This window comes from Heterodontus francisci, chromosome 2 (assembly GCF_036365525.1).
Source record: "Heterodontus francisci isolate sHetFra1 chromosome 2, sHetFra1.hap1, whole genome shotgun sequence".
Lineage (NCBI taxonomy): Eukaryota > Metazoa > Chordata > Chondrichthyes > Heterodontiformes > Heterodontidae > Heterodontus > Heterodontus francisci.
The window spans coordinates 92,345,965-92,364,528 of record NC_090372.1 but is presented as its reverse complement, the minus strand read 5'-3'; the positions used below and the strand labels follow the sequence as shown (position 1 = coordinate 92,364,528).

Sequence of the window (18,564 nt, the reverse complement as noted above, 5' to 3'; positions counted from 1 at the left end):
AGTCAGGGTTCCCTGGATGACAAAGGAGCTAGAGAATATGATGGAGAGGGTGTATGATGCATGTCAGGTGAGTTCTTCATGCGAGAACCAGGCCAAATACAATAAGTTGAGAGGGGAAGTGAAGAGGAAAACAATACTAGCAAAGAGAGAATATGAGAATAGAATGGCAGTGAAAATAAAAGGGAACCCAAAAATCTTCAACCGGCATGCAAATAGTAGATGGGTAGTAAGAGGCGGGAGGGGCCGATTAAGGACAAAGAGGATGATATATACTTAGAAGCACAGGGCAGGGCTAATATACTTCAGTACTCTGGATCAGTGTTTGCTAAGGAAGAGGATGCTTGTAAAATATCGGTCCAAGTGGAGGAAGGAGAGGTAATGGATGGGGTGAAAATTGAGTGGCAGGATGTACCGGAAAGACTGGCTATGCTTAGAATGGATATGTCACCTGGTGTGGATGGTTTGCATCCCAGATTGGTAAAGGAAGTGGGGGTGGAGATAGTGGACAGGCTTGCCATTGTCTTCCAATCTTTTGTGGATACAGGGGAGGTGCCGTAGGATTGGAGAGTTGCAAATAATGCAGCCTGATTCAAGAAAGAGTGTAAAGACATTCCTAGTAACTACAGACTGGTCAGTTTAACATCAGTGGTGGGTGAGGTTTTAAAAACAATAATCAGGGGGAAAGAAAAAATCAACAGGCACTCGGAAAGGTTTGAATTAATTAAAGAGACCCAGTACGGATTTGTAAAAGGCAGATTGTGCTTGACTAATCTAATTGAACTTTTTAATGAAGTAACAGAAGGTTAATGAAGGAAATAAAATCCATATAGACAAGATCCATTGTAAGAAAGCATTTGACAAAGCACAACATAAAAGGCTGGTAAATAAAATTGCGGCTCAGGAGGGTCAGTGTCAGCTTGGATAAAAAATTGGCTTAAGGACAGAAAACAGCAAGTCATGGTAAAATGTTTTTTTTTCAGAATGGAGGATGGTAGATGGTGGTGTTCCCTAAGGTTCAGTGCTAGGATTTTTTTTGATAAATAACTTGGAAAAATTCAAAATTTGCCAATGATACCAAACTTGGAGGTGTGGCAAACAGTAAGGATGATACAAATTGACGACAACAGGACATAGATAGCCTAGCAGAATGGGCAGATAAGTGGCAGATGGAATTTAATTCAGAGAAGCATGAGATGATGCTTTTGACAGAATATAGGGAGAGGCAATATAGGCTTAATGGCACAGTTTGAAAGAGTGTGCAGAGACAGAGGGACCTTGGGTCCATGTGCACAGATCCTTGCCTTTCAACTTCCAGCATCCTGATTTTATATGCCCTCTTTTATTACAAAAATAACATGTTGGTTCTTTTGGCTCAACCTTAGTCTCTTGACTATCTTTTTAACCACTCTGAGGGTTGCCTGTATCTTCTACTCTTTCTCTCACTAAAACCGAATCTCTTTTCATTATCTACCCTCTGATCTTCCCAACTTCTTTGAAAGTTTTCAAACTGGGGCCTGTAACTACTGCTTTTGTGGGTCAATTTGTAATCAGCTGCCATTTCTGCGGCATTCTTTATCTTACGAACTTTATGTTCTTCCAAGTAGGACTGTATTCCTGACGGGATACTATTTTAAAATTCCTCCATTAGGATTACTTCCATAAGTCTTTCAAAATCTTGCACAATCTTCATGGACCAATACCAATGACCAAATATCATTTCCTTCTCCCTAGCAAATTCTCTAAATGTCTGGTCCTGTTTCTTGCTTAAATTCTTGAATTTTTGCCTGTAAGCATCTGGTACCAACTCATAAGAATTGAAAACTGCAGTTTTAACCACTTCATAATCACTTGACTGTTCCTCCGAAAGTGTTGAATATACCTCTAATGCTTTTCCTACTGAAACACTTGGCAATAGGATTGTCCAACTTTCTACAGCCATTGCAACTTTGTAGCAATTTTTCAAAGGACAAAAAGTACATTTTAATTCCTTCCTCACTGAATTTAGGCAAAGTGAATATTCCTTGCCAAATCAAAACCAGGAGTTCAATCAAGATTCATCCTCACACCTTTCTGTCACTCCCTGTTCACAGAATCTAAGCTTTTCCATTCCCCCTTTGTATTCTAATATCAATTTTCACAATTCTTGTTCCCTTTCTTTTTCTTCCCTTTCTCTTTCAAATTCAAGCTTTCTCATGTCAAATTGTAATCATCTGTCTCTTTCTTTTTCCTCTCTTCCCAATCTTAGCTTCTCCAACTCAATTTTGGCTAGCTCTACTTGAACACTAGCGGAAACACCCCCTTTCTCACCTTTGAGGCTGCCACCACTGGTTGTCTTCCTTTCATACAGCCTGTCTGCTTTCAGAAAATCTGTTAAATTTATCAGAAGTAAATCGCTCACTATCCTTTTCCAAAATGCGAAGTCCAGAAGTCTTGCTTCGAGAGTGTCACCCGGCTGTTCATTGTTTCCAGGTGTTCGCAGCTGCCATGCGCATTCACATCATCAGAATCACTGACTCCTTGTTTATGATCTGAAAATCTGGGAGGGTGAAACCATTGTTCTTCAGGTGTTACACCACTGTTTTTTGTTTTTTCAAAAAATTCTTTGATCTTGGATATTTGTTGTTTTGGTAACCAAGATTTTTGTCTTGTCTTGTCTTGTCTTTAAGCAGGGTGGATGTGAGGTCAACTGACTTCTCTGACTCCATCTCAAACTTTTAAAAATCACAGTTTTTAAAACACAATCATGTTGCAAAGTCCAGCGTTGATAGCAATACCCAAGTCCAGGTCATTAATAGATATCAAAAAGCACAGTGGTCCTAATACCGACTCCTGGGGGACACCACTGCATATGTCCCTTCAGTCTGAAAAACAACTGTTCACCACTACTCTCTGCTTTCTATCCCTTCGCCAATTTTGTAACCATGCTGCCACTGCCCCTGTAATGCTATGGGCTTCAAATTTGCTAACAAGTCTATTACATGGTACTTTGGCAAACACTGTTTGAAAGTCGAGATATACAACATTAACTGCATTAGCTTCTTCAACCTTCTCCGGTACCTCAAAGAACTCAGTCAAGCTAGTCAAACAGAATTTGCCTTTAACAAATCCATGTGGGTTGTTATTTAAGAATCCTATTTTTTTCAAGTGAAAATTAATTTTGTCATGGATTATTGTCTCAACGTTTTGTGACTACAGGCATTAGATTTACTGTGACATTGGCAGCATCCTCTTCATTAGTGAATACAGTTGTAAAGTACTTCAGCCATGCCCTCTACCTCTATATGACAGTTTTGGTCCCTAATCTGCCCAACTTTCCTTTAACTACCCTTTTACTATACATGTGTTTATAAAAGATTTTGGGTTCCCTTTTATGCCACCTGCTAATCTATTCTCAGACTTTCTCTTTGCCCCTCTTATTTCCTTCGTAAGTTCTCCACTTTAGTTTTTTTTTCTAAAGGCAGCTTCATTGCACGGTTTGCATTCAGAAGTTCCCAAAAGTAAAATACAATTGACATCAAACCTTCTGATACCATTTTACATAATGAGCATTATTTAGCTCAATTCAGCTATGAGTAAGACAAAAGTCCTGTATAAATGACACAGGTACAAATCCTCGTTCCATCCAGACCATGAGGAATAGCACACAAGAACTATGATTAAATAAATACTGCAGGATAAATAAGCAAGTAAACACCCAGCATGCCAAGTAATCTGATCTTATTTACATCCATTCTCTTGGTCCACTTTTAAAATGTAACCCAAGTAATAATTTCAAAATTCCAGAATTTCAAGCAGCTGTGGAGTGATTACAATTAAACTTTCTTTCCTTTCTGTTTTCAGAGACATTAAGTATTGTGGAGAGCCTAGATTTCACCCAGTCGAGCAGGGAAACCCGGAAACTTCCCTGTGAGCTTGGTGGTGCTAATCTCTCCCAATGCAGAGCCATGCACTTCAGAGCTGCTCCCATTGCCCCGCAAATACTCCTGACTCTCAAGATCCATGCAGATTGGCATCAAAATTGGAAAGTAAGAAAAAAGCTGCTTTTCTCTCTTACTGACTGCCCATCATTTTATCAAGGTTATTCATCAAAGAGATGGATGAGGCTCGACCACTTACTAAACCTGGAAAAAACTGGAGGGCTGCCACCATCTGCCCATTCTTGTCAGCGTGAGGCCTGGGCCTTAGCTTAATGCTGACAACTATCTGTGAGTACCAAGTAGGTGCCCCGCTGCAGCTTGCTGGTTGTGGGAGGATGTGAAATTGGATGGTTCCCATGCTGAGTTGGCTGACAATCAGAGCCTGGGGGGAGGAGGAAGGCCTTGGATGGGCCTTTTTGTGGGACAGGAGCATATTAGACAAGATCTCTTGGTTAATTTGTTTTGGTGGGGCCAGGAAGAGCAGGGGGTACTGAGCTTTAAGTAAATGTCATTATATTACAAAATTACTAGTACAAGCTCAGGACAATAAAGTGTAAATGTGTGACATGATTTAATAAGTGTTTTCCCACTTACCTTTTGTTCCATTATTTGACGCATTGCTTCTTTTACATCACTGGGGTTGTCAATGTCAATAGTCCAAACGTGGGGCTTCCCAATATAAACTTCTGCATAAGGATGCTGAGATGAAAGCTATTAGTGGAAATGAAGATCGGGTTTTTAGTATAGAAACTTGATATTTTAATGAAGTTGTTTTACTTCAAAATTGTTTTACTTTAACTGATTTTCATAACAGACAATTGTAGATGAGAGTAGGACATTAATACCGATTTGTATAGATATGTGAAATTGCTGCAAAATGTATCTGTAGGACGAGGAAATGGAAAATCATTGAAGCAACGCTGAGTGCTCTCACTCCACTCGCTCAGTTCTCAAGAAAATCCTCATTTATAAGTGATTTAGCAAGAGGAGGAAGAGATTCATCCAAGACATCACTTCATTGACAATCAGACCAAATGCTCACGTTGAATAAACAGATTAATTGGCTAAAAATTGGTTGGTGCACTTTTCTGGGCACGGGGGTCATGATTTGCATCATGGATGCAGCTCAGCAGGCTTTAATCATGGAGGTGGTCAGGAGGAGAGAGTGGGGGGTGGGAACGGGATGGGGAAGGTGGCCCTCAAGGTACACCCTCCCAAAGGGAGTAGGAGGCCAGAGAGGTCAATTCCTGGAGGGCCTGACAGCTGTGCTGGAAGAAGTTTAATGACTTCACATGGACAGCCACTAGTTCAGACACTGGCACTGTGTGTACCTTTAAACGCTAGTACAGAATTGGGATCAGCATGTGGTGGGTCACCGAGCACTAGTGGGCTGCAACCAGGTCAAGGGAGAAAGGGCAGCGTGTGTGCAACCTCACCAGAGGGCAAGGTTGCAGACGAGTTCTTTAACAGGGGGCATCGTGGATCCATGGTAGTAAAGGAAGTAGCTTTACGGAAACCAGAATCCCGGCAAGTCCTCTTGGACAGCCTGTCCAGAGCAAGGGAGCCTAGAATGGATCCTGGCAGCACAGCCCGCCTGTTGGTGTGAGGCTCCCGTAGGGTTGAAGGAGGTGGCAAATTCTGTGAACATCTCCTTGTTGGACCTGAGTCACCTCAGGCACTGCTCCTAATTGAGGTGGAGGTAGGATAGTGCTCTCAAAAAACCCATGGTGGGTAGGGCCTCCTGTGCAGCACGGTCCTCCTCCTCCCTCTTTGCAGAACTTCCCCTCTCTGCATCTTTCACTCCATTTGTTGGTCATGTTGCAGACCCAGAGGCACTGCAACCACAGCCCCTATTATATTGTGCAGTGTTGGGTCACCAAATCCTGTTGCCTTCCTGGATACATGCAGATCTCCAAAACACCTCCCAACGCAATCTACAGTACTTTCACTGACTTTACCTAAGCAGAACTAAGTCAAAAACACTTCATCTTCAAATGGGTGGCTGACCCTTTAAACAACACTGGTTGTGGGGAGGTCCCTTGTGCTGCTGAACACATATTCAGCTGTCAGTGATTGGCATTGGCATTCAATGCACACATGCAGATCAAGTCTGTTAAAAGAGTGTAAGGAACGGCTGTCTGACATCATGATAGCACTTCTTCTGACACTTCTGGCAAGGCATAGCACACTAGAGCCCTACCCAGTATGAGGTGTCGTGCAGGCTGCGCTGGAAGTGGCCGGCACCATTGTCGGACTTCGGGGCTACGGCACCCAATTTCACGGCCATTGTCTCAGGACTACTGGCATCTTATTTCTCTGTTAGGGACATGGGGGATATTAGAGAGTTCCCATCAGTCTGAGAAGCAAGCTTGTGTATATGAGGAAATTAATAAGGTATTTAAGGTGACAATTTGGAAGTTTTGCCAGTTCATAGGAAACTGTTTTTAATTATCAGCAACCAAATGGCATGGCTCCAATTTAAGTGAAAGTATTCATAAACCAAAGGTGTTGAATTATTCATATTGCAGTCACCACTTGTGTACCGAAGTTGGCTCTTCATTCCCGCACCAAATCTAACCCTGCGTTTAGTTATATTAAAAAAGCCTATCTTTCAGAAGCAGAGTTTGGACCACTTTTTGCACCTTGCACCTTTCAACAACTTTCTATTTTTTGCCAATCACCTAAGAAAACAAAAGTAAACTTTTCAAAAAATGGCGAAAATGGCTTCAGTTGTACCAGCCTTACTAATATTAAGACTGATTTCCCCCCAGCACAATGACATTCCATCACTTTTATTTCATTAGATCATTGAAGGAATGGACAAATTAGAAAGATCAGAATTGAACCATTCTATATAAAGAGCAATTTTTTGGGGGGTTTAGCTCTGAAAAATGAGAAATAATCCTGCTCCCGTTTTTGCGCCTGAACAGCATTGCGACAGAATTTCCTGTAATGGCTTTTCAGGTGGTACATCAAAGTAAAGTACATATAATGAGTGACAGAGACCCATGTCCTCAGATTTCCTGCTCAACTGCCATGCACAGTGCAGGGGAATACTAGTCCCAGAAAAATCTGGTATTATTGTTTTCAGTGCTAATGGCTTAAGGGAAAGATTAGTATTGTTAAGAAAGATCTTTGTTTTTGGCTTTTTGAATTGAAAAAATATTTTTGTTGCTTCTATTCTTGTTGCAGATGCTGTTAGTCCTTATATTTAGGGAGTGAGGCTGTGTTTAGTACCTTATTATAAATGAAATGAAAAACTTAACACAATTCATCAGAAGCTGGCACTATACAAATCTTATTCCATTATTTGTTTTTTTAAATGTGATCTTCTGGTTCTCATGGAGCATTTTTTTGGCTCACCCCTTTAAGGCCCAGGCAGCACTGACACTTCCTCTCAGATCTTAATACTACCCAATAGAGCAATGGGGTTAAGATACAAATCAGTCATGATCTAGTTATAGAGTCATAGAGTCGTACAAAATAGAAACAGGCCCTTCGGCCCACTGCTAGAGGGGATGAATGGACCATTCCTGTTAATTTGGTACTATGTTCCTAATTTCTGTTCTATTCTGCAGAGCTTATGCTTGGCTATCGAGTTTAAATTCTGTTTTGCAAATAGCCAGATATGGAAACTGAGATACAAACTTGACGTACAAAAGAAATTAAATTCTGTTACTCAATAATTATAACACACTTGAATCATATTAGCTAATGCTAATTAATATTTCAATATGCTTTATGCTGGAGCACAGGAGTTAAAACATAAAAGTGATTAAATATGTCTAAGATTTTGACCAACTATCACTCTTTTAGCACAAAATGTAGGAGAACGTTCATTTATTAGCAAAATAGCTTAATGCAAATGGAGTAGTTACAAATTATTCAGATTAACTGGCAACATAGGATGTGGTAATAAATGGAAAAATGCTCTGCCTGGGAAAAAGTAAGAAGTGGAGTTTCACAGGGTTCTAGGACACCTGCTATCTATATATATCCTTGTGAATGATATGGAACTATCTGTGTCAGTATTAAATTTACTGACAGCACAAAGCTATTTGGCCATATACTAAGCAGAAATAAGAGTGACGACATTGAGGGAGATCTGAAGAATTATGTAGAGTGACGGAGTTTATTTATTTAATTTATTTATTTAGAGATACAGCACTGAAACAGGCCCTTCGGCCCACCGAGTCTGTGCCGACCATCAACCACCCCTTTATACTAATCCTACACCAATCCCATATTCCTACCACATCCCCACCTGTCCCAAAGCTGAGAGTTTTGGCTGCATTTCCTGTTTCAACCCACCCAGTGGCTGCTAATCCTTTCGACCTCCAATATCACACTTGCTGCATTGGCCCCTCACAGGTGACCCATTTAATTTCCACTTTTATAGCAACTCCTCCAAATACATTTCTCATCCACAACCACCCTTTCCCCATTGGCTGTATTTCACTTCCTCCAATGCTCACGTCACTATTCTCCTCTGAACAGAATTCCCCCTTCTCAGCATTCCCTTCCTCATCTGTGGTCTTCTCTCTACCTCCCTGATCCTCTATTCCTCTCTCCTCCCCAATCCCACATATTAGTTGTATTATTCGCACCCCAACCCAGTTTGTCCTAAAAAAAATTCAAATTGTATTGACTACCCATATGCAATAGCTTTGAGATTTATATATAATATATAGATATATGAAATTAGTGTCCAATCTTTTCAGTAGGAAAGTAATCATTAAAACACATTTTCTAATAACAGTACAGTTAACTTTTTATAATTATAATTTAAACTTCATAAATGGCAAGTTAAAATTCTAATTCAACAACTCTACAATTCAAACTGAATAATTCAAAATGAATAATTCAAACTGAGTTTTGTATACAACACCTCTCTGAAAGTTGGTTTCATTTTAAAGAAATTAGTGTTTTTCCTGCTCTTTGGAGGGTTAAAATTTGGATTCAGAAATATGCAGCCATTTGCGATTGCTTCTAGAGGTGCAGGGCCTTCATAGGGGAATCCAAGTCCCACAAAAACCTAAAGGATAAAACAAGTATTTTACAGATTAATACTTCACTCATCACTTTCATCATATTAACAATTCATACACATTTTTCCAGTAAGATGATTGAGAGGGGCTCTTTAGTAGAAATTCTGGTCTCTTTAAGGCATGGAATTAGCACAACAGGTAGATGGGGATGGGGGAGGGGTGCGGGCGGGGAGGTATTTGAAGTGGCCTAATTGAGAAACAGTTGTGCAATCAATGAGAGATTGATAACCATTATGAAATTGAAGAAACATCAAGGAAACAACAATAGCTTTAAATTGTTACCTTGGGCTACATGGGTCAGATTGTCCCCTGATGGAGGGGATGGATGCAGAGTTTCTACAATCATGAGCATTTTAATCTCTCCAGCATATTACCAAATATACATCAGTCTTCAAACATGCATAAACTTGGAGGGACAAATATATTGTTCCTCTAATATCTACAAATACATAAGACAATTCTCAATTAATTCAATCAGTAAATTGAACGTTTAATTTGATTATACTACGTGAGATTCTGTGCAAGAATAAATTTTAAAAAAAGAAAGACAATTTAATTGCTATCAGTCAACAGTCTAGTAAAAGGCTTGAATCAGGCAGAGGTTTTCAGTAAATGCAATCAGATCGACTAAAGGTGCACTATGTTCCTGAAAAAGTATTTGGCAACACAACTTGAAGTGACAATTATATGATTCAACCAGAGTGTTTGTAAACAAATGAACTCTGTACTCGTACCATTGATACAATCTACATCATTGCACCTTGAGCTAACTCAATTTCAATGTACTTTTAGAAGATGATGCACTTTTTTAAAATACAAGATAAACTTTAAGATAATGATTGTATACAGATTATTGGTAAAATTCTCAATTATTGAAAATATATTCAGAAAACAAAATCATATTCGTAGCAAAGAAAAGGAAGCAGACATTTTCCCAGTAGAAGCAAGTCATTTCAATTCTTAAGCATTCAAATTGTCATACACCCCAACCCTTAGAAAATGCACACAATGAGCAGTGAGGACTTCAAATCACAGAATTTAGAATCTCCATGACATCTCTTCGAATGTTCTCTGGAGAGTCTCAAAGAATTATAATGTCATTCAAATATACCTTTATGCTGCATTCATGATCTGGACACAAAGTGTTGGTACTTCAGATTTTCTACCTGCTTAATCCACCACCATGGGGAGATGTTATACAATAGCCACCTACTTTCCCAGACTTTCAACCAGGAGTGGATAGAAAAAAGAAAATACTTAAAAAGAGTCCCAACCGAAATAAAAATAAATAAATTAGGCTGGATTTAATTCCATGTCCCAAAAATGAAAATAACAATGTGCTAATCCATTGTACCACTGAGTTCTCTTCATGAAGTTATTTTCAATATTAAGGTAAGTATGGCTAAGTATCTGTTGTAAAATAATGTTTTTAATATAAAACTGATCAAAATTGGCTACCTGGAGCTTTCCTCTTTCCAGCCATTAGGATCAAGACATATGTGAAAGAAAAACTATTATATCCTACCTTATCAAATCTCATAGAAATGTTTCAAAAGACTTCACAGACAGTGAATTCCTTCTAAGTGCAGTGAATGTGGTTATGTAGACACTTGGCTGCTATTCTGCACACAGCAACATCCCACTAACGAATCTGCTCACAATGGTGTTGCTAGCGGAATGAATGCCAGCCAGGGCACTGAAAGAGGTCTCTGCTCTTTTCTGAATAGTGCCATAGGATTTCCAGCCTGCACTTGAGCCAGTGGAACAGATAGATGGAGTTTTGGTCTAAGGAAGGCACCTCTGGCTATACAGCACTCTCTCAGTGTTATGTGCTTGATTCCAAAACCAGCTAACTTAGAGATGAGTACTGCTAGCCGAGCCAAGCTGATACTTTACTGGTTTCAGGAAAGTATGGAGCGAGAAAAGATTATTCAGGTCAATATGCTCTTTCCTTCCATAAACAATATATAATTTGTTTTATCATACATCTCTCTCGAGGAAATGTTCTGTAAAACTTTTCCCTGGCAATCCCCAAAAAGTAGACTGAACATGCTTCAAAATATCTGTCCAACATATTGCATTATACATCTTGACCAGTCGTTTTCCTTGGCATGGCATTTTCAGGGCCCCAGTAGTTCAAGAACTTTACACATTCTATTCAACATTTAATCATCTGTCCAAGCTTTCCTTATTCAAAAAGGGAGGGAGGCAGAAAGTAGGAAACCAGTTAGTTTAACATCGGTCGTTGGGGGAAATTGTTAGAATCCATTATTAAGGAAGTAATAACAGGACATTTAGGAAGTCAACATGCAATCCATCAGAGTCAGCATGGTTTTATGAAGGGTAAATCATGTTTGACTAATTTGCTAGAGTTCTTCGAAGATGTAACAAGCAAAGTGGATAATGGGGATCCTGTAGATGTAGTCTATCTGGATTTCCAGAAGGCATTTGATAAGGTGCCGCACAAAAGGTTAATACATAAGGTAAGATCACATGGGGTTAGGAGCAATTTATTAGCTTGGATAGAGGATTGGCTAACCAACAGAAAACAGAGAGTCAGGATAAATGGGTCTTTTTCTGGTTGGCAAGATGTAACTAGTGGGGTGCCACAGGGTTCGGTCCTCGGGCCCCAACTATTTACAATCTATATTAATGATTTGGATGCAGGGATAGAAGGTGCTGTAGCTAAATTTGCAGCTGACATTAAAATAGGTGGGATAGTAAGTTGCAATAAAGAAATAAGAAATTTACAAATGGATATGGATAGGTTAGGTGAATGGGCCAAAATTTGGCAGATGGAATTTAACGTGGATAAGTGTGAGATTATCCATTTTGATCAGAAGAATAGAAAGGCAAATTATTATCTAAATGGAGAGAAACTTCAGAGTGCTTCGGTGCAGAGGGATCTGAGTGTCCTCCTGCATGAATCACAGAAAACTAGTATGCAGGTACAGCAGGTAATAAGGAAGGCAAATGGAATTTTGGCATTTATTGCGAAAGGAATAGAGTATAAAAGTAGGGAAGTGTTGCTGCAACTGTACAAGGCATTAGTGAGACCGCAACTGGAGTATTGCGTACAGTTTTGGTCCCCTTACTTGAGGAGGGATGTAGTTGCATTGGAGGCAGTTCAGAGGAGGTTCACTAGATTGATTCCAGAGATGAAGGGTTTGTCTTATGAAGAGAAATTGAGCAGTTTAGGCCTTTACTCTCTGGAGTTTACAAGAATGAGAGGAGATCTAGTTGAGGCATGTACGATGATTAAGAGGATTGACAAAGTAGACGTAGAGAGGATGTTTCCTCTGGTGGGGCAATCTAGAACGAGAGGTCATTGTTTTAGGATAAGGGGTAGCAGATTTAAAACAGAGTTGAGGAGAAATAACTTCTCTCAAAGGGTCGTGAGTCTGTGGAATTCACTACCCCAGAGTGCGGTAGATGCCGGGACGTTGAGTAAATTTAAGGAGATGATAGACAGATTTTTAATTAGTATGGGTTGAAAGGTTATGGAGAACGGGCAGGAAAGTGGAGTTGAGGCAGAGATGAGATCAGCCATGATCGTATTGAATGGTGGAGCAGGCTCGAGGGGCTGAATTGCCTACTCCTGCTCCTAGTTCTTATGTTCCTTATTAACCCTCAATCTCATTTCCAGTCAGATATTCATTCATCCTTTTTTTAAAAAAAGGTTTTAATAGATAAAATGTCAATTGGTTCAACAATAGTCCACTCAGTCACCTGTTACTCAGAAGGAAAAGAAAAATTCTTTTACCTTTGAGACTCATTTAATTTTATACTTATGTCCTCTAATTCCGTACTCATTCCAAATTAAATAACCTGCTCACATCTAAATTATCAATTCCTCCCAGCATTTTAAAATCCTGGATGATGTATTTTCTCAATTCTCTCTTCACCAATGAAAGAAAAATCAGCTGTCTGATTCCACAGAATCATCCTAGTTTCTCTTTCCTGAAGCTTTCCCAATGCATTAATTAATGACCTTTTCAAGGTAGAATGCCCAAATGGCACAATATAGAGTCAATAACACATCCTGCATTCCCAGCAGAAAGCCATCCACAGAGGGAGCATGGGTCAGAGAAGTGGGGCTACAATGTATTATAAACGTATTTCCCTCTGGAAGATCACCACTTGGATATTCACATAGGTAGCATTAGCTGCCTTGCATCTCTATGTACACATATAGAGTCCAAAATCAAAAAACTAGTTAAGACTATTTGAGGTGCACATTACCTTTGTAACATTTTGTCCAAGATGTAACTGACATTTTCTTGTTTGGAAGCAGTATGTGATTGATTCCCCAACATGTTAAGTTCCTTACATACCTCAGATGAGGACAGCTGAGAACAGTACTGAGTGAGTATATTATGTTACATATGTTTCTTGCCAACTGGTTATGAGTTAGGAGCAATCTCTTATGCTCTATTTGACCATCTTAGTATTTGGCCAAAGGAGCCTTCCATTGGAATCAACATTAGCCAATACCCTAGTTTCAAATGTATGGAGTAAAGCACTGAAATAATTAAACTTGAACCACAGGTCTGGTAAGTGAATTTTCTGAATTGTTCCCTTCAACAATCCATTACTTCCTTCAAACATGCACTGACCATGTTTTAAATTATTAAACCACTTCATTTTATAAATTCAAGTTCTTGCTATCTTCTAGGATTTTCTCTAATTGTTTGGCGTAACTCAGTAATGAAATAATGCAATTATTTACTCAAACACTTGTCACAATAATTGCTACATTGCACACCATGTTATCAACATTTCATATATGCTTGCTGTTAATTTCAATATCTCAGTATCAGTCTTTGCTTTCATAGACTGTTTTATGTTATTGTATTTTGCCAGTTTCATCTTTAAACATTTCTATTATTATTTATCTTTTAGTTACTGTTTAGCCTGTCTTTTTCATTCAAGTACGCAGAGACTCAACCCCTCTCTGAGACCTTTCACATACCCACTCTAAATCTTATCCCAGCCTATTTTTTCTTTTACGTTTCCGTCATTGTGTCTATCATGGTTTCCTAAAGACATTGATGAATTAATATCCCTAACTTAAAAGATTGTACTTTTGTCTTTTCTTAAATGTTCCAAAAAACAATCATATAAATCTGCTACTTGTGTCCATCAATGTGATAACCAATTACTTTACTATAGATTAACATCTAACAAACCTTAGTCCCTCTTAGTAAGAGGTGAAGGTCACGCCCACTGAGGATTCCATGATTAATTACATACTTGGGTAAAAGGACACTATGTTCATTGTGAAAAGTGCCATGGATTTCAGCATATTTTCTGACAATATCCAGAAAAGATGTTTTATCCTATGAAAAGCAGGAGGCATAATTAGAAATAGAATACTCCTTACCTTAGCCAACATAGGCTTTAGTTCAAAAAATTCAAACAAGTCTCATTAATATAACTTATAAGAAATAATTAATCTGCTAAATGCCTGAAGACTCTTCCAATCCTATTTCCTATCTTAAGATCAAATAATAAGCTTTTAGCAAAGAGTCACAGGGCTGGATCTTGTTCTCATCCCGACGGCGGGTTTCATGTCGGTGGGGGGGCACAGCGAAGAATCGGGGCAGAAACGCCTGCCACAGAACCCGTGCCAGGATTCCCGGCTCCAGGTCACCTGGGGGTGGGAAAGGCCGACGACGGCCTTCCTGCCCAGAGGCCAATTGAGGCCCTTAAGTGGCCTATTGACAGCCACTTGAGGGCCTCCTCCCACCGCTGCTGGGATCTTATCAGTGACGGTGGCGGGGGAGGAGGGGATCCTCCACTGCATGGGGAGGATGCCTTGGAAAACGTGCCGCCCTCCCTGTGGGCTTGGGGGCGGGGGTTCCATCTTTGTGGGCAATTTGTGGACCGAATGTCCACCCCCAACCCCCCACTTGCTAGAGCCTTCCGGACTGGCCCTGGCGACCCCGCCTCACTTACCTCTTCTCCAGGGTCCAAGGCCTCTGCTGTAACCTGAAGAAGCTGGCAGCTTCTAGGGGCAGAACCCCATCCCAATTAAGTTTTTAAAGGGGATCCCGCCTCCTTAAACTTTGACAGCAGAGGACCAGAGGCTGAAAAAATGCAGAGGTGGGGTTTCCCCCACCTTTTCGACCTGGTGCTGGGAGCCCCGCCTCCTGCACAAAATCCAGTCCATAGAGTTTTATAGAGTCGTTTATGGCACAGAAGGAGGACATTCAGCCCATCGCGTCCATATCGGCTCTCCATGGTGTCAGTCCCACTCCCTGGCTCGATCCCTGTAGCCCTGCAAGTCTATTTCACTCAAGCGGCCATCCAATTTCCTCTTGAAGTCAGTGACCATCTCCGCTTCCACCACCCCTGTGGGCAGCGAGTTCCAGGTCATTACCACCCGCTGTGTAAAAAAGTGCTTCCTCATATTCCCCCTGCATCTTATACCCAAAGCCTTCAATCTCTGTCCCCTAGTCTTTGTACAATTTGTTAATGGGAACAGCTTTTCTTGTCTAACTTATCTAAGCCTGTCATAATCTTGTACACTTCTATTAAATCTCCCCTCAATCTCCATTGTTCTAAGGAGAACAAACTCAGCTTTTCCAAACTAACCTTGTAACTAAAATCCTCCATCCCTGGAACCATTCTGGTAAATCTCCTCTGCACCCTCTCAAGGACCCTCACATCCTTCCTGAAGTGTGGTGACCAGAACTGGATGCAATACTCCAGTTGGGGCCTAACTAGAGATTTATAGAGGTTCAGCTTAACTTCCCTGCTTTTGTACTCAATGCCTCTATTTATGAAACCCAAGATCCCATATATGCTTTACTAACCACTCTCTCAATCTGTCCTGCCACCTTCAAAGATCGATGCATATGCACTCCCAAGTCCCTCTGTTCCTGCATACTCTTTAGAACTGTGCCATTAAATATATATTGCCTCTCCCCATTCCTTCTGCCAAAATGCATCAGCTCACATTTGTCAGTATTAAATTCCATCTGCCACCTCTCTGTCCATAGCTTTTGGCTAGGGCTGTCCATTATTGTGTCATTTAACACCCTCTCTGCACTAATGCTTTGTCTTTCACCACACCATTAGCACACTCTTTGCCTTTGCCTTCTGGCCTCCTTGTCAGTTAATCTCTCTGGCCCTCTGTCCTATCAACACCTCCCCTTTTGTTCTCCTTCCCCCACCCCTGCTTTATTTGCTTAAAACCGATTACATTTTTAACCATTGCCAGTTCTGATGAAAGGTCACTGACCTGAAACGTTAACTTTGCTTCTCTCTCCACAGATGCTGCCAGAGCTGCTGAGTACTTCCAGCACTTTTTGCTTTTATTCCTCTGCCCATTATACTAGCCTATCTATGTCCTGTTGCAGGCTCACAGTTTGCTGCACCTCCAAGTTTGGTGTTGTCAGCAAATTTTGAGATTCTACTCTGTATTCCAAGATCCAAGTCATTTATATATAGCAAAAAACGCAGTGGTCCCAGCACTGACCCTTGGGGGAACACCACGGTCTACCATCCTCTAGTCTTAAAAGTAACCAACTTGCTGTTTTCTGTCCATATGCCAATTTTTCATCCAATTGAACACTGACCCTCCGATTCCATGAGCCGCAATTTTATTAACCACCCTTTTATGTGGTACCTTATCAAATGCTTTCTGAAAATCAATATAAACAACATCCACCGCATTCCCTTCAACAATCCTCTCTGTTACTTCATCAACAATTTCAATTAGATTTGTCAAGCATAATCTGCCTTTTACAAATCCATGCTGGCCATCCTTAATTAACTCGAACCTCTCTAAGTCTCCGTTGATATTTTCCCTGATTATAGTTTCTAAAACCTTTCCTACCACTAATGTTAAACTAACTGGCCTGCAGTTGCTAGGACTGTCCTTACACCCTTTCTTGAATAAGGATTTTACATTTACCACTCTCCAATCATCTGGCACCTCCCCTGCATCCAGGGAAATTGGAAAATTATGGCAAGCCCTTTCGCTATCTCCATCCCCACCTCCTTTAGCAACCTGGGATGCAAGCCATATGGACCAGTGACTTATTTACTCTAAGCTTTGTCAACCTTTGTATCTCCCCCTCTCAATTCTTATCCTCTCCATTGCCTCTACTCTCTGCTTCTACTGATAATTTGTCAATCTCCATTTCCTTAGTGAACACTGATACAAAGTCCTTACTCAGTATATTAGCCTCGCCCTGCACCTCTACGCATATATTACCCTCTCTGTTCCGAATAGGCCCCACTCCTCCTCTTACTACACGCTTACTACTTACATGCCAGTAGAAGATATTTGGGTTCCCTTTTATGTTGACTGCCATTCTATTCTCATGTCCTAATTTTGCCAGTCATATTTTCCTCTTCACTTTTCTCAACTTATTGTATATGGCCTGGTTCTCACCTGATGAGTTCACCTGACATGCATCATACATCCTCTTTTTTTTGTTTCATCATAATCTCTATCTTCCTGGTCAATGAGCCCTGTTCTTGGTTCCCCTACCTTTCACCCTTGTGGAATGTTCTGACTGGGATTCACTTAGTGTTAGAGGTCTAGATGGAGCAGAATTTGTAAGGAGCATCCAGGAGGGTTTTCTAGAGCAGTATGTAAATAGTCCAACTCGGGAAGGGGCCATACTGGACCTGGTGTTGGGGAATGAGCCCGGCCAGGTGGTTGAAGTTTCAGTAGGGGACTACTTTGGGAATAGTGATCACAATTCCGTAAGTTTTAAAATACTCATGGACAAAGACGAGAGTGGTCCTAAAGGAAGAGTGCTAAATTGGGGGAAGGCCAACTATACCAAAATTCGGCAGGAGCTGGGGAATGTAGATTGGGAGCAGCTGTTTGAAGGTAAATCCACATTTGATATGTGGGAGGCTTTTAAAGAGAGGTTGATTAGCGTGCAGGAGAGACATGTTCCTGTGAAAATGAGGGATAGAAATGACAAGATTAGGGAACCATGGATGACAGGTGAAATTGTGAGACTAGCTAAGAGGAAAAAGGAAGCATACATGAGGTCTAGGAGGCTGAAGAAAGACGAAGCTTTGAAAGAATATCGGGAATGTAGGACCAAACTGAAATGAGGAATTAAGAGGGCTAAAAGGGGTCATGAAATATCTTTAGCAAACAGGGTTAAGGAAAATCCCAAAGCCTTTTATTCAGATATAAGGAGCAAGAGGGTAACTAGAGAAAGGATTGGCCCACTCAAGGACAAAGGAGGAAAGTTATGCGTGGAGTCAGAGAAAATGGGTGAGATTCTAAACGAGTACTTTGCATCGGTATTCACCGAGGAGAGGGACATGACGGATGTTGAGGTTAGGGACAGATGTTTGATTACTCTCGGTCAAGTCGGCATAAGGAGGGAGGAAGCGTTGGGTATTCTAAAAGGCATTAAGGTGGACAAGTCCGCAGGTCCGGATGGGATCTATCCCAGGTTACTGAGGGAAGCGAGAGAGGAAATAGCTGGGGCCTTAACAGATATCTTTGCAGCATCCTTAAACACGGGTGAGGTCCCGGAGGACTGGAGAATTGCTAATGTTGTCCCCTTGTTTAAGAAGGGTAGCAGGGATAATCCAGGTAATTATAGACCGGTGAGCCT

At 40.7% G+C, this 18,564-nt stretch overlaps 1 protein-coding gene across 4 annotated transcripts in view; it reads right to left on the bottom strand.

Moving 5' to 3' along the window:
- LOC137345341 (alpha-1,6-mannosylglycoprotein 6-beta-N-acetylglucosaminyltransferase A-like) overlaps nt 1-18,564 on the bottom strand; it is a 172,819-nt gene that overhangs the window by 69,950 nt on the left and 84,305 nt on the right. For all 4 annotated transcript variants that reach the window (XM_068008841.1, XM_068008842.1, XM_068008843.1 and 1 more), the window contains exons 12-14: nt 14,155-14,304; nt 8,806-8,952; nt 4,512-4,628 (exon numbers count right to left, since the gene is read on the bottom strand). In XM_068008841.1, the coding sequence (XP_067864942.1) occupies nt 4,512-4,628; nt 8,806-8,952; nt 14,155-14,304 (414 nt within the window). The remainder of the gene's footprint in view (nt 1-4,511; nt 4,629-8,805; nt 8,953-14,154; nt 14,305-18,564) is intronic.